Consider the following 15962-nt stretch of genomic DNA (forward strand, 5'->3'; position numbering starts at 1 on the left):
GAGAAATCGCTGGTCAACTTTTAACCCTTATAACTTCCTAACAAAAAATTATGTTTCCAAAACTGTGCTAATGTAATTCAGACATGTGGATAATGTTATTTATTAACTATTTTGTGTGATATGACTCTCTAAGGGCATAAAAACTAAAAGTTTAAAAATTGCAAAATTTTCGCCAAATTTCCTTTTTTTCCACAAATAAACGCAAGTCAAATCGAAGAAATTTTACCACTATCATAAAGTACAATATGTCATGAGAAAAGAGACTCAGAATCACCAGGATCCGTTGAAGCGTTTCAGAGTTATGGCCTCATAAATTGACAGTGGTCAGAATTGAAAAAAATGGCCTGGTCAGGAAGTTTAAAGCAGGCTTCGGGGTGAAGGGGTTAAATACCTTTCCCTTTTACATGGGTGCCCAGGGCCATGGACCGGGTTGCCACCGTGACATTCCCCCTGTGAGCGTAGGACCCAGTACCCCACGGCACGAACGGGGCGCTTCACAACCACATAGAGAGAGAATACTGCAGAAAATAAATTACATCACTGATGAAATGTAACATTTTATTGAATTTTAATTTCGCAGAGAATAATTTCTAGGGGTTGAGGACTCTTCCAGTGAAGAGAATACTTTTGGATTTGTAGTCGTACAATGAAAACATGAAAGGTTGGTCAAACTTAACAACAGGATGAATGGTCACAGGGACCACCTCAACCACTGTTGCGACGGCCGCCTCTGTCCCTTTCTCATCAACACTGAGCACAGCTTTATGGATGGCCTGCGGAGGTGGAGAAAATGAGGGTTATTAATATATTTAGTCTATAGAATGAAAAGAGATAGTTGTATTAATACAACCCCTGGCAAAAATTATGGAATCACCGGCCTTGGAGGATGTTCATTCAGTTGTTTAATTTTGTAGAAAAAAAGCAGATCACAGACTTAGCACAAAACTAAAGTAATTTCAAATGGCAACTTTCTGTCTTTAAGAAACACTAAAAGAAATCAAGAGCAAAAATGTGGTAGTCAGTAATGGCTCCTTTTTTAACCAAGCATAGGGAAAAAAATTATGGAATCACTCAATTCTGTGGAAAAAATTATGGAATCATGAATAACAAACAAACAAAAAAACACTCCAAAACATCACTAGTATTTTGTTTCACCACCTCTGGCTTTTATAACAGCTTGCAGGCTCTGCGGCATAGACTTATTGAGTGTCAAACAGTACTCTTCATCAATCTGGCTCCTACTTTCTCTGATTGCTGTTGCCAGATCAACTTTGCAGGCTGGAGCCTTGTCATCGACCATTTTCTTCAACTTCCACCAAAGATTTTCAATTGGATTGAGATCCGGACTATTTGCCATGACATTGACCTTATGTGTCTTTTTTTTCAAGGAATGTTTTCACTGTTACCTGACATGCAGCCCCATATCATCAATGACTGTGGAAATTTGCATGTTCTCTTCTGGCAGTCATCATGATAAATCTCATTGAAACGGCCCCAAACAAAAGTTCCAGCATCTTGCCCAATGCAGATCATCACTGAATATGACTTTCATCCAGTCATCCAGAGTCCATGATTGCTTTTCCTTAGCCCATTGTAACCTTGTTGTTTTCTGTTTAGGTGTTAATGATGGCTTTCGTTTAGCTTTTCTGTATGTAAATCCCATTTCCTTTAGGCGGTTTCTTACAGTTCAGTCACAGACGTTGGCTCCAGTTTCCACCCACTCGTTCCTCATTTGTTTTGTTGTGTATTACCTGTTTTGGAGACATATTGCTTTAAGTTTCCGGTCTTGACGCTTTGATGTCTTCCTTGGTCTACCAGTATGTTTGCCTTTAACAACCTTCCCATGTTGTTTGTATTTGGTCCAGATTTTAGACACAGCAGACTGTGAACAACCAACATCTTTTGTAACATTGCATGATGATTTACCCTGTTTTAAGAGTTTGATAATCCATTCCTTTGTTTCATTTGACATCTCTCGTGTTGGAGCCATGATTCATGTCAGTCCACTTGGTGCAACAGCTCTTCAAGGTGTGATCACTACTTTTTAGATGCAGACTAACGAGCAGATCTAATTTGATGCAGGTCTTATTTTTGGGTAAGAAAATTTACAGGGTGATTACATCATTTTTTTCCTTAGAATTGAGTGATTCCGTAATTTGCCCCCTATACTTGGTTAAAAAAAGTAACCATTACTGACTACCATATTTTTTGTTCTTGATTTCTTTTAGTGTTTCTTAAAGGCCAGAAAGTTGCCATTTGAAATGACTTTAGTTTTGTGCCATGTCTGTGATCTGCTTTTTTTCTACAAAATTAAACAACTTAATGAACATCCTCCAAGGCCAGTGATTCCATAATTTTTGCCATGGGTTGTAAATAGATAATAGAAAGATAATAGATAGATAAATGATAGATAGATAATAGATAGTTGATATATAGATAATAGATAGTTGATATATAGATAATAGATAGATGATGGAAAGATAATAGATAGATGAATAGATAGAACAATAATAATAATAGACAGATCGATGATAGATAATAGATAGATAATAGATATGAGAGATAGATGATTGATATACAAAAAAATCACCAGCACCTCCCAAGTGTGAATAAGTGCAATCTGTAGTGACTGCAAAATACTGTATATATAAAAAAGCACAGCAGCACTCTATGAATGCCAAGACATATAGTGTCAATGGAAATAACAACTTCCAACCGCAATGTCCCTCAGCAAGATGTACTTACAAAAAAAGTTAAGGTTCTTAGCTCATAAATTAGCCAATTCATGTTTGCCCATCAACCATGGCAAGGTGACACTTCTCTTAACGCAAGCAATGAATAGCCAGGTCTTTCACCGGGAAGGAAAACATCCAATAAAGGAAAACCACCTATGCCAAAACATGGTATCCATCCACAGACAGCTGTTTTGGGGTATTTGCCCCTCATCAGTGTGGAGTAGGAAACTGGCTATTAGGAGCAGTGTCTAGTGAAAAGACTATAAACGTAAGGATGAATGACCTCGGGGAGATCAAAACATCCAACACCGCGGAAGCACCATCACATGTTTCTCAACGCAGTGAATCAGAACACTGCCCCCATCCCTTATGGGAAATATGCAAATGCATGTAGAAAAGCCACGGAGACTCCATCATGTGTTTTCATTGCTTCGTTGAGAAACAAGTAATGGTGTCTCCGCGGCTTTTCTACATGCATTTGCATATTTCCCATAAGGGATGGGGGCAGTGTTCTGGTTCACTGCATTGAGAAACACGTGATGGTGTCTCCGCGGTGTTGGATGTTTTGATCTCCCCGAGGCCATTCATCCTTACGTTTATAGTCTTTTCACTAGGCACTGCTCCTAATAGCCAGTTTCCTACTCCACATTGATGAGGGGCAAATACCCCGAAACAGCTGTCTGTGGATGGATACCATGTTTTGGCATAGGTGGTTTTCCTTTATTGGATGCTGCCCTTCCCGTGGTTGTTCCTTCCCGGTGAAAGACCTGGCTATTCATTGCTTGCGTTGAGAAACACGTGATGGTGTCTCCGCGGCTTTTCTACATGCATTTGCATATTTCCCATAAGGGATAGGGGTGTAATAATTATAGGGAATAACTCAGGAGACTCTTTGCGTGGAACAAGACAACTACAGGACACAGTTTTATAAGTGGTGAAGTCTATATTATCACACGGTGATTCAAACAGGTGCAGAGAGAAACTCAAGTCCACAACACTTGGTGCAAATATCAAATGCAGCTCAGCAGTCTATAGGAAACTTCAGAGGAAAATGCAATCACGCAGAAAGTCTATGAAGCACAATTATTCTTGAGGATACTTGACACGAATAAGTCCTTGCTTAGTCCAAAACACAGATAGATATACTTATAAGGCAGTTCAAAAAGAATCTTAGCTCAACCAGGGAGGTCTGGGTAATAGTCTCAGGTTCTTGCAGAGCAGCAACAGCTTACATGTCCAGCAAATGCAGATGGAAGTAAACACGAGCAGCAGATGAAGGAGGATTACTGGAACTGGTGTATGCAGCAGGAACTCAGAGCAGAGTAGCAGGATAACCCCACAGGTTCACAGGAGCAGGTATATAGCCAGGGAGTCACCAGAGGTCAGGAGCTGGATGCAAGGCAGAATACTCTAGCACAGACTGAAGGCTGGGGTAGAGTTTTATAGCAGGAAGACACAGTGCACATGAGACCAAAGACACCATCTTGGAAAAGGGCAGTAATGCACAAAAGGTAATAAAAAAATGTTCAGAGTCCTGACAGGGGGCAGAGTTCTGGTTCACTGCGTTGAGAAACACGTGATGGTGTCTCCGCGGTGTTGGATGTTTTGATCTCCCCGAGGTCATTCATCCTTACGTTTATAGTCTTTTCACTAGGCACTGCTCCTAATAGCCAGTTTCCTACTCCACACTGATGAGGGGCAAATACCCCAAAACAGCTGTCTGTGAATGGATACCATGTTTTGGCATAGGTGGTTTTCCTTTATTGGATACTGCCCTTCCTGTGGTTGTTCCTTACCGGTGAAAGACCTGGCTATTCATTGCTTGCGTTGAGAAACATGTGATGGTGTCTCTGCGGCTTTTCTACATGCATTTGCATATTTCTCATAAGGGATGGGGGCAGTGTTCTGATTCACAGCGTTGAGAAACACATGATGGTATCTCCGTGGTGTTGGATGTTTTGATCTCCCCGAGGTCATTCATCCTTACGTTTATAGTCTTTTCACTAGGCACTGCTCCTAATAGCCAGTTTCCTACTCCACATTGATGAGGGGCAAATACCCCGAAACAGCTGTCTGTGGATGGATACCATGTTTTGGCATAGGTGGTTTTCCTTTATTGGATGCTGCCCTTCCCGTGGTTGTTCCTTCCCGGTGAAAGACCTGACTATTCATTGCTTGCGTTGAGAAACACGTGATGGTGTCTCCACGACTTTTCTACATGCTTTTTTGAATTAGTGCTGCCTGTTGCACATTTTTTCTGATTTATCCTATTAGTGGGTTTCCATCGGTATCCTGCTAGATTGTGGAAAAACACTATGTAGGAATACATAGAGGAGCTGTTTTTGGCCTTGCAGCGCCATTTAAAGCCTGTCTGCAAGGTCTCTGTGTGAGTGCAGCTCATGCTGTAGCCTGTTATTCCACCACAGCTGGTTGTAGTCAGCTCAGCGTGCGTCACTGCCTCATACCGTTCCATTGTCCTTTTTTGAATTAGTGCTGCCTGTTGCACATTTTTTCTGATTTATCCTATTAGTGGGTTTCCATCCGTATCCTGCTAGGTTGTGGAAAAACACTATATAGGATTACATAGAGGAGCTTTTTTTGGCCTTGCAGCGCTGATCACAGCTGTCTGCAAGGTCTCTGTGTGAGTGCAGCTCATGCTGTAGCCTGTTCTGCGAAATAAACAAAAAGTTAATAAAGTTCACCAAACACTCAACGTTGTGTAGGCCACATTAGTTCATATTAAAGTCTAGTCCACACTTTATAAAATTAGTGTTTCTTATACCTGTTAGCAGCTGTTCAGGAATAAGCACACTAAGCCTTTAGTACTTTTCTGCCTATCTTTATCAGTCTACCAAGATGAAGAAGGCAGGGAGTAAGGCACGTGGTTGTGGAAGAGATTCCCCGAACGGCCCAAAAAAGAGGGAGAGGGAGGGGGAAGACTGCGTTGCCTGTAGCCTCCACGTCTACACCCATTAGGAGCATGCATCTTCCAAAACCCAAAACAGGCGCCCCCAAGACTTGCAGTGCCTGGTCCTTTTTTTACATAGTTGCAGATGACAATCGCTTTGTCAAATTCAAGCTGTGTAATCAGAAAGTCAAAAGAGGGAAAAGTGTCAGCAACCTCAATACCACAAATATGTGGAAACATGTGCGGACCAAGCACGTGGTGAAGTTACAAAAACACACTGAAGACCTAGGCCAACCTACAGCAGCACCTACCACCTCTTTAGCTCGTGTTGTAGCCTCTTCCTCCAGCTCACACACAGCTGGTTTGGCTTCCTCACAGGATCGCCATGGAAGAACCTCTGGCACTGTTGAGCAGAAACCCAGTGTAATTCCCCCCACAGCACCACGTTCCTTGTCATCCTCACATTCCCAGCCCAGTCTACAGCCATCAGTAGCACAGGCATGGGAGAAAAGGCGGCCATTCTCGGCAAACCACCCCTGAGCACAGGCTCCAGATGCTGGCATTGCAAAACTACTGTCCCTTGAAACACTGTCATTCAGGCTGTTAGAAATTGACACCTTCCGTAACTTGATGGCATTGGTAGTCCCACAATGCAACATGCCCAGCCACTTTTATTTCATCAGGCAAGACGTCCATGCCCTGCAAAAGCATGTGGAGGGAAACATTAAACATGCGCTACTAAACGCCGTCAGTAGCAAGGTCCACCTCACCACCGATGCATGGACCAGTCACCATGGACAGGAACGATACCTTTCCCTCTCTGCCCATTGGGTAAATGTTGTGAATCCGGGGACAGATCTTGGGAGTGGCGCTGTACGTGTTCTTCCAACTCCAAGGATTGCAGGAATCCAGTCTGAACACATTGACTCCTCCTCATACTCCAGTTCCTCTGAATCAGCACTGCAGGAGCCATCACAGTTCACCTCCACATAAACCCATGAACGCTTACCTGTTATGACCGATATGAGCACAGCCGTGGCCAAATGTCAACAGGCCGTATTGAAATTAATTTCTTTGGGGAATCGAAGCCACACAGCACAGGAGCTCTGGAATGCCATCAAGCAGCACAGCGACGTGTGGTTTGTGCCAGCGAATCTCCAGTCAGGCATGGTAGTGTGTGACAATGGCCAAAATCTTGTGGCTGCTCTGGGCCTAGGCAACCTCACTCACATCCCATGTTTGGCACATGTGCTCAACCTGGTCGTGCAGAGTTTTTTGAGGGACTATCCGGATCTTGATGCACTGCTGCACAAGGTCCGCCTAGAGTGTGCTCACTTGCGGCGTTCCAGTATGGCAAGATCGCGCATTGCAGCTCTGCAGCGCCAATTCCACCTTCCAGAACATCGCATCATATGTGACCTACCCACCAGGTAGAATTCAACGTTACATATGTTGGAGCGGTTGTGTGAGCAGCAGGCAGCAGTAATGGAGTACCAGCTGCATCAGGCGCAAAGAAGTCGCACTGCGCGCCGTTCAGACTTCACAACCACTGATTGGGCCACTATCAGGGCCGGACTGGCCATCAGGCAGTTCTGGCATTTGCCAGAGGGGCAGCCACCTGCCATGGGCCGCTCCCTCTGCAGGAGCCCCTTTGATGTGGTGACAGTACAGGAGCCGCTCAGGAGCAGGAGAAGGAGGCGCGGCCTAAAATTCCCTTTTCATGGAAACATCAGCAGTGGGACAGGAGTCAGGAGAAAGAGTGGAGGTAAGCTGGGCTGGGGGCAGGGAGGCATTTATCCCCGGGCTATCTCACGGCTCCTGCACATGGCCAAGGATAATTTACATACCTCTACTAGCAACAGGCACAGCTGCTGTCTGTAGCACCCAGCCAATTAAATCAAGCAGCGGAACTGCAGAAACCAATGGGAGGAGTTGGGTGGGGCCAGTGCTGTGAGGAGAACAAGATGATGGAAGATTACAGTGCTGAGCTCCTCCAATTGCAGCTGCAGCCTTCCCTCCTCCCTGTATCAGTCCTGGAGGATGAAGGGCTGAGAGTGAGAGTATCAGTGCTGGACGATGCAGGGCTGAGGGTGAAAGGATCAGTGCTGGAGGATGCAGGGCTGAGGGTGAGAGGATCAGTGATGGAGGATGCAGGGCTGAGGGTGAGAGGATCAGTGCTGGAGGATGCAGGACTGAGGGTGAGAGGATCAGTGCTGGAAGATGCAGGGCTGAGAGTGAGAGGAGCAGTGCTGGAGGAGGCAAGGCTGAGGGTGAGATGATTAGTGCTGGAGGATGCAGGGCTGAGAGTCAGAGGATCAGTGCTGGAGGATGCAGGGCTGAGGGTGAGAGAATCAGTGCTGGAGGATGCAGGGCTGAGGGTGAAAGGATCAGTGCTGGAGGAGGCAGGGCTGAGGGTGAAAGGATCAGTGCTGGAGGAGGCAGGGCTGAGGGTGAGAGGATCAGTGCTGGAGGATACAGGGCTGAGGATGAGAGGATCAGTGCTGGAGGATGCAGGGTTGAGAGTGAGAAAATCAGTGCTGGAGGATGCAGGGCTGAGACTGAGAGGAGCAGTGCTGGAGGAGGCTAGGCTGAGGGTGATATGATTAGTGCTGGAGGATGCAGGGCTGAGAGTGAGAGGATCAGTGCTGGAGGATGCAGGGCTAAGGGTGAGAGGATCAGTGCTGGAGGAGGCAGGGCTGAGGGTGAGAGGATCAGTGCTGGAGGATACAGGGCTGAGGTTGAGAGGATCAGTGCTGGAGGATGCAGGGCTGAGGGTGAGAGGATCAGTGCTGGAGGAGGCAGGGCTGAGGATGAGAGGATCAGTGCTGGAGGATGCAGGGTTGAGAGTGAGAAAATCAGTGCTGGAGGATGCAGGGCTGAGACTGAGAGGAGCAGTGCTGGAGGAGGCAAGGCTGAGGGTGACATGATTAGTGCTGGAGGATGCAGGGCTGAGAGTGAGAGGATCAGTGCTGGAGGATGCAGGGCTGAGCATGAGAGGATCAGTGCTGGAGGATGCAGGGCTGAGTGTGAGAGGATCAGTGCTGGAGGATGCAGGGCTGAGGGTGAGAGGATCAGTGCTGGAAGATGCAGGGCTGAGAGTGAGAGGAGCAGTGCTGGAGGATGCAGGGCTGAGTGTGAGAGGATCAGTGCTGGAGGATGCAGGGCTGAGTGTGAGAGGATCAGTGCTGGAGGATGCAGGGCTGAGGGTGAGAGGATCAGTGCTGGAGGATGCAGGGCTGAGCGTGAGAGGATCAGTGCTGGAGGATGCAGGGCTGAGTGTGAGAGGATCAGTGCTGGAGGATGCAGGGCTGAGGGTGAGAGGATCAGTGCTGGAGGATGCAGGGCTGAGGGTGAGAGAATCAGTGCTGGAGGATGCAGGGCTGAGGGTGAGAGGATCAGTGCTGGAGGAGGCAGGGCTGAGGATGAGAGGATCAGTGCTGGAGGATGCAGGGTTGAGAGTGAGAAAATCAGTGCTGGAGGATGCAGTGCTGAGACTGAGGAGCAGTGCTGGAGGAGGCTAGGATGAGGGTGATATGATTAGTGCTGAGGATGCAGGGCTGAGAGTGAGAGGATCAGTGCTGGAGGATGCAGGGCTGAGGGTGAGGATCAGTGCTGGAGGATGCAGGGCAAAGTGTGAGAGGATCACTGCTGGAGGAGGCAGGGCTGAGGGTGAGAGGATCAGTGCTGGAGGATGCAGGGCTGAGCGTGAGAGGATCAGTGCTGGAGGAGGCAGGGCTGAGGGTGAGAGGATCAGTGCTGGAGGAGGCAGGGCTGAGATGAGAGGATCAGTGCTGGAGGATGCACGGCTGAGGGTGAGAGGATCAGTGCAGGAGGATGCAGGCCTGAGCATCAGGGGATCAGTGCTGGAGAATGCAGGGCTGAGGGTGAGAGGATCAGTGCTGGAGGATGCAGGGCTGAGGGTGTAAGGATCAGTGCTGGAGGAGGCAGAGCTGAGGGTGAGAGGATCAGTGCTGGAGGATGCAGGGCTAAGGGTGAGAGGATTAGTGCTGTAGGAGGCAGGGCTGAGGGTGAGAGGATCAGTGCTGGAGGATACAGGGCTGAGGTTGAGAGGATCAGTGCTGGAGGATGCAGGGCTGAGGGTGAGAGGATCAGTGCTGGAGGAGGCAGGGCTGAGGATGAGAGGATCAGTGCTGGAGGATGCAGGGTTGAGAGTGAGAAAATCAGTGCTGGAGGATGCAGGGCAAAGTGTGAGAGGATCACTGCTGGAGGAGGCAGGGCTGAGGGTGAGAGGATCAGTGCTGGAGGATGCAGGGCTGAGCGTGAGAGGATCAGTGCTGGAGGAGGCAGGGCTGAGGGTGAGAGGATCAGTGCTGGAGGAGGCAGGGCTGAGATGAGAGGATCAGTGCTGGAGGATGCACGGCTGAGGGTGAGAGGATCAGTGCAGGAGGATGCAGGCCTGAGCATGAGGGGATCAGTGCTGGAGAATGCAGGGCTGAGGGTGAGAGGATCAGTGCTGGAGGATGCAGGGCTGAGGGTGTAAGGATCAGTGCTGGAGGAGGCAGAGCTGAGGGTGAGAGGATCAGTGCTGGAGGATGCAGGGCTAAGGGTGAGAGGATCAGTGCTGGAGGAGGCAGGGCTGAGGGTGAGAGGATCAGTGCTGGAGGATACAGGGCTGAGGTTGAGAGGATCAGTGCTGGAGGATGCAGGGCTGAGGGTGAGAGGATCAGTGCTGGAGGAGGCAGGGCTGAGGATGAGAGGATCAGTGCTGGAGGATGCAGGGTTGAGAGTGAGAAAATCAGTGCTGGAGGATGCAGGGCTGAGACTGAGAGGAGCAGTGCTGGAGGAGGCAAGGCTGAGGGTGATATGATTAGTGCTGGAGGATGCAGGGCTGAGAGTGAGAGGATCAGTGCTGGAGGATGCAGGGCTGAGCATGAGAGGATCAGTGCTGGAGGATGCAGGGCTGAGTGTGAGAGGATCAGTGCTGGAGGATGCAGGGCTGAGGGTGAGAGGATCAGTGCTGGAAGATGCAGGGCTGAGAGTGAGAGGAGCAGTGCTGGAGGATGCAGGGCTGAGTGTGAGAGGATCAGTGCTGGAGGATGCAGGGCTGAGGGTGAGAGGATCAGTGCTGGAGGATGCAGGGCTGAGGTTGAGAGGATCAGTGCTGGAGGATGCAGGGCTGAGCGTGAGAGGATCAGTGCTGGAGGATGCAGGGCTGAGTGTGAGAGGATCAGTGCTGGAGGATGCAGGGCTGAGGGTGAGAGGATCAGTGCTGGAGGATGCAGGGCTGAGGGTGAGAGAATCAGTGCTGGAGGATGCAGGGCTGAGGGTGAGAGGATCAGTGCTGGAGGAGGCAGGGCTGAGGATGAGAGGATCAGTGCAGGAGGATGCAGGGTTGAGAGTGAGAAAATCAGTGCTGGAGGATGCAGGGCTGAGACTGAGGAGCAGTGCTGGAGGAGGCTAGGCTGAGGGTGATATGATTAGTGCTGAGGATGCAGGGCTGAGAGTGAGAGGATCAGTGCTGGAGGATGCAGGGCTGAGGGTGAGGATCAGTGCTGGAGGATGCAGGGCTAAGTGTGAGAGGATCACTGCTGGAGGAGGCAGGGCTGAGGGTGAGAGGATCAGTGCTGGAGGATGCAGGGCTGAGCGTGAGAGGATCAGTGCTGGAGGAGGCAGGGCTGAGGGTGAGAGGATCAGTGCTGGAGGAGGCAGGGCTGAGATGAGAGGATCAGTGCTGGAGGATGCAGGGCTGAGGGTGAGAGGATCAGTGCAGGAGGATGCAGGCCTGAGCATGAGGGGATCAGTGCTGGAGAATGCAGGGCTGAGGGTGAGAGGATCAGTGCTGGAGGATGCAGGGCTGAGGGTGTAAGGATCAGTGCTGGAGGAGGCAGAGCTGAGGGTGAGAGGATCAGTGCTGGAGGATGCAGGGCTGAGGGTGAGAGGATCAGTGCTGGAGGAGGCAGGGCTGAGGGTGAGAGGATCAGTGATGAAGGATGCAGGGCTGAGAGTGAGAGGATCAGTGCTGGAGGAAGCAAGGCTGAGGGTGAGAGGATTAGTGCTGGAGGATGTAGGGCTGAGAGTGAGAGGATCAGTGCTGGAGGATGCAGGGCTGAGGGTGAGAGGTTCAGTGCTGGAGGATGCAGGGCTGAGGGTGAGAGGATCAGTGCTGGTGGATGCAGGGCTGAGCATGAGAAGATCAGTGCTGGAGGATGCAGGGCTCACAGTGAGAGGATCAGTGTTCGAGGATGCAGGGGAATGAGAGTGAGAGGATCAGTGCTGGAGGATGCAGGGCTGAGGGTGAGAGGATCAGTGCTGGTGGATGCCGGGCTGAGGGTGAGAGGATCAGTGCTGGAGGATGCAGGGCTGAGAGTGAGAGGATCAGTGCTGGAGGAGGCAAGGCTGAGGGTGAGAGGATTAGTGTTGGAGGATGCAGGGCTGAGGGTGAGAGGATCAGTGCTGGAAGATGCAGGGCTGAGAGTGAGAGGAGCAGTGCTGGAGGAGGCAAGGCTGAGGGTGAGAAGATTAGTGCTGGAGGATGCAGGGCTGAGAGTCAGAGGATCAGTGCTGGAGGATGCAGGGCTGAGGGTGAGAGAATCAGTGCTGGAGGATGCAGGGCTGAGGGTGAGAGGATCAGTGCTGGAGGAGGCAGGGCTGAGGGTGAGAGGATCAGTGCTGGAGGAGGCAGGGCTGAGGGTGAGATGATTAGTGCTGGAGGATGCAGGGCTGAGAGTCAGAGGATCAGTGCAGAAGGCTGCAAGGCTAAGGGTGAGAGGATCAGTGCTGGAGGAGGCAGGGCTGAGGGTGAGAGGATCAGTGCTGGAGGATGCAGGGCTGAGCGTGAGAGGATCAGTGCTGGAGGATGCAGGGCTGAGGGTGAGAGGATCAGTTCTGGAGGAGGCAGGGATGAGGATGAGAGGATCAGTGCTGGAGGATGCAGGGTTGAGAGTGAGAAAATCAGTGCTGGAGGATGCAGGGCTGAGACTGAGAGGAGCAGTGCTGGAGGAGGCAAGGCTGAGGGTGAGGATCAGTGCTGGAGGATGCAGGGCTAAGGGTGAGAGGATCAGTGCTGGAGGAGGCAGGGCTGAGGTTGAGAGGATCAGTGCTGGAGGATGCAGGGCTGAGCATGAGAGGATCAGTGCTGGAGGATGCAGGGCTGAGTGTGAGAGGATCAGTGCTGGAGGATGCAGGGCTGAGGGTGAGAGGTTCAGTGCTGGAGGATGCAGGGCTGAGGGTGAGAGGATCAGTGCTGGTGGATGCAGGGCTGAGCATGAGAAGATCAGTGCTGGAGGATGCAGGGCTCACAGTGAGAGGATCAGTGCTGGAGGATGCAGGGCTGAGGGTGAGAGGATCAGTGCTGGTGGATGCCGGGCTGAGAGTGAGAGTATCAGTGCTGGAGGAGGAAAGGCTGAGGGTGAGAGGATTAGTGTTGGAGGATGCAGGGCTGATGGTGAGAGGATCAGTGCTGGAAGATGCAGGGCTGAGAGTGAGAGGAGCAGTGCTGGAGGAGGCAAGGCTGAGGGTGAGATGATTAGTGCTGGAGGATGCAGGGCTGAGAGTCAGAGGATCAGTGCTGGAGGTTGCAGGGCTGAGGGTGAGAGGAGCAGTGCTGGAGGATGCAGGGCTGAGGGTGAGAGGATCAGTGCTGGAGGAGGCAAGGCTGAGGGTGAGATGATTAGTGCTGGAGGATGCAGGGCTGAGAGTCAGAGGATCAGTGCTGCAGGATGCAAGGCTAAGGGTGAGAGGATCAGTGCTGGAGGATGCAGGGCTGAGGGTGAGAGGATCAGTGCTGGAGGAGGCAGGGCTGAGGGTGAGAGGATCAGTTTTGGAGGATGCAGGGCTGAGAGAGAGGATCAGTGCTGGAGGAGGCAGGGCTGAGGGTGAGAGGATCAGTGCTGGAGGAGGCAGGGCTGAGGGTGAGAAAAACAGTGCTGGAGGATGCAGGACTGAGAGTGAGAGGATCAGTGCTGGAGGATGCAGGGCTGAGGGTGAGAGGATCAGTGCAGGAGGATGCAGGCCTGAGCATGAGGGGATCAGTGCTGGAGAATGCAGGGCTGAGGGTGAGAGGATCAGTGCTGGACGATGCAGGGCTGAGGGTGTAAGGATCAGTGCTGGAGGAGGCAGAGCTGAGGGTGAGAGGATCAGTGCTGGAGGATGCAGGGCTGAGGGTGAATGGATCAGTGCTGGAGGATGCAGGGCTGAGTGTGAGAAGAGAAGTGCTGGAGGATGCAGGGCTGAGGGTGAGAGGATCAGTGCTGGAGGAGGCAGGGCTGAGGGTGAGAGGATTAGTGCTGGAGGATGCAGGGCTGAGAGTGAGAGGATCAGTGCTGGAGGAAGCAAGGCTGAGGGTGAGAGGATTAGTGCTGGAGGATGTAGGGCTGAGAGTGAGAGGATCAGTGCTGGAGGATGCAGGGCTGAGGGTGAGAGGTTCAGTGCTGGAGGATGCAGGGCTGAGGGTGAGAGGATCAGTGCTGGTGGATGCAGGGCTGAGCATGAGAAGATCAGTGCTGGAGGATGCAGGGCTCACAGTGAGAGGATCAGTGTTCGAGGATGCAGGGGAATGAGAGTGAGAGGATCAGTGCTGGAGGATGCAGGGCTGAGGGTGAGAGGATCAGTGCTGGTGGATGCCGGGTGTGTGTACATGTGCAAGTCATGTGTCTGTAGTTTGTGTATGTATATATATATATATATATATATATATATATATGTACTGTGTGTATATATCTATATATGTATATATATATGCACCTTATGTGTCTGTATATGTACAGTATGTGTGTTTGTGTGTGTATATATATATGCACTGTATATGTGTGTATGTACTGTAATGCTGCAGAATCACGACCCCCCCCCAGGCTGCCCACCCTTAATTTCTGTAACTTGCATTTTTCTGCCCTGTGTTGCAGTTTTGTGGAAACAAGTCTATTTTTAAAGGGAACTTATCTCATGTGTTTGAGTCTTTTAACAAATTCTGCCACCTTTAGGCCATGTTCACACAGTGCGTTTTTTACTGCGGAGCCGCAGCGGTTTTGCCGCTGCGGTTCCGCAGCTTTTTTCCATGCAGGGTACAGTACAATGTACCCTATGGAAAACAGGAACCACTGTGCACATGATCCTGAATTTCAAAAAAAAGCCACGCTGAATAGCTGTGGGAAAAAAGAAGGAGCATGTCACTTCTTTGTCCGAAACAGCAGCGGTTCTGCACCCATAGACCTCCATTGTGAGGTCAAACCCGCAGTAAAACCCGCAGATCAAAAATATATCTGCGGGTTTTATTGCGGTTTGTGGTGCAGAACCGCTGCAGCAGGAAGTGCGGGGAAGCGGCCGGAAGTGCGTGGGCGGAAGTGCGTGGGCGGAGTGTGTTCCGAAGAGACATGGAGGCATACCGTCGCATGGGGATCGTGATTGATTTGGTATGTGTGTGTGTGTGTGTGTGTGTATGCGTGTGTGTCCCCATGCGACGCTAGTGCCACCATTGTGCTAAGTCGCCGTATGGGACTACTACTCCCATCCGGTATTAGGATGGGAGAGTTGTCCCTGTGTCCGGCGACTTAGCACAGTTGTAAAGTTACAGAAAACACACACAATACACATACATGACACACAGTACAGTACATACAACATATAACACAGAGTATATACTCACCAACAGCACACTTGTAGGCGAAGCCCTCGATCCCCTAGAAAAAATCCCCAAATAAAAAATCAAATTCATACTCCCTGTCCGCAGAATCCATAAAACGAGTGTCCCACGCCGATCCCCTGCTCTCCGGCGATACACTGCCAGGAGCGAAGCTCCTAGCAGTGTATCGCGTACTGTTCCGGAGTTCAATGGCTCCGGCGTCTCGGTTAACGGCAGTACAGCTGCGTTGAACTTTCCCACGCAGCACTGCCGTTAAGCGAGAGTGCCGGGGTCAATGACCGCCGGTAAACTCGCTCGCGCATGCGCAGTGACACACCGACAGGAACTATGGCTCCTGTCAGTGTGTTGCTGCAGCCGTGGAGAGCAGACATATCTCTGGATGTGTCTGTTCCCCATGGAAGATCTTCGTGGGACCCTCGATGGATTTCTGCAGACAGGGCCAGGGAGTATGAATTTTTTTTTTTTTTTTGCGTCTTTTTCAGGTCGAGGGTCTTCAGGACGGATTGAGCGTACAATAAAATTTGGTCAAAAAGTGTGTGTCTTTATTTCATTAAAATATTTTTTTTCAAGTGTTTGTGGTTTTTTTTTAAACCTTTCATTGGATTAATAATGGATAGGCGTCTTATTGACGCCTCTCCATTATTAACCGGTATTAATGCCACCTTACAATAGCAAAAATACGTGATACGTGGCACTTAAATACGTGATTCGTGGCACTTAA

The 15962-nt window shown here is 50.2% G+C and overlaps 1 protein-coding gene across 1 annotated transcript in view; it reads right to left on the reverse strand.

The window, feature by feature from the left end:
- Positions 1 to 544: 544 nt before the first annotated feature.
- LOC143781771 (alpha-1-antitrypsin-like) overlaps positions 545 to 15962 on the reverse strand; it is a 49536-nt gene continuing 34118 nt past the window's right edge. The window contains exon 5 of the mRNA XM_077268588.1: positions 545 to 773. Within this exon, the coding sequence (XP_077124703.1) occupies positions 591 to 773 (183 nt within the window). The 3' untranslated portion in view covers positions 545 to 590. The remainder of the gene's footprint in view (positions 774 to 15962) is intronic.

The sequence above is a fragment of the Ranitomeya variabilis genome, chromosome 1, assembly GCF_051348905.1.
Source record: "Ranitomeya variabilis isolate aRanVar5 chromosome 1, aRanVar5.hap1, whole genome shotgun sequence".
Classification (NCBI taxonomy): Eukaryota; Metazoa; Chordata; class Amphibia; order Anura; family Dendrobatidae; genus Ranitomeya; species Ranitomeya variabilis.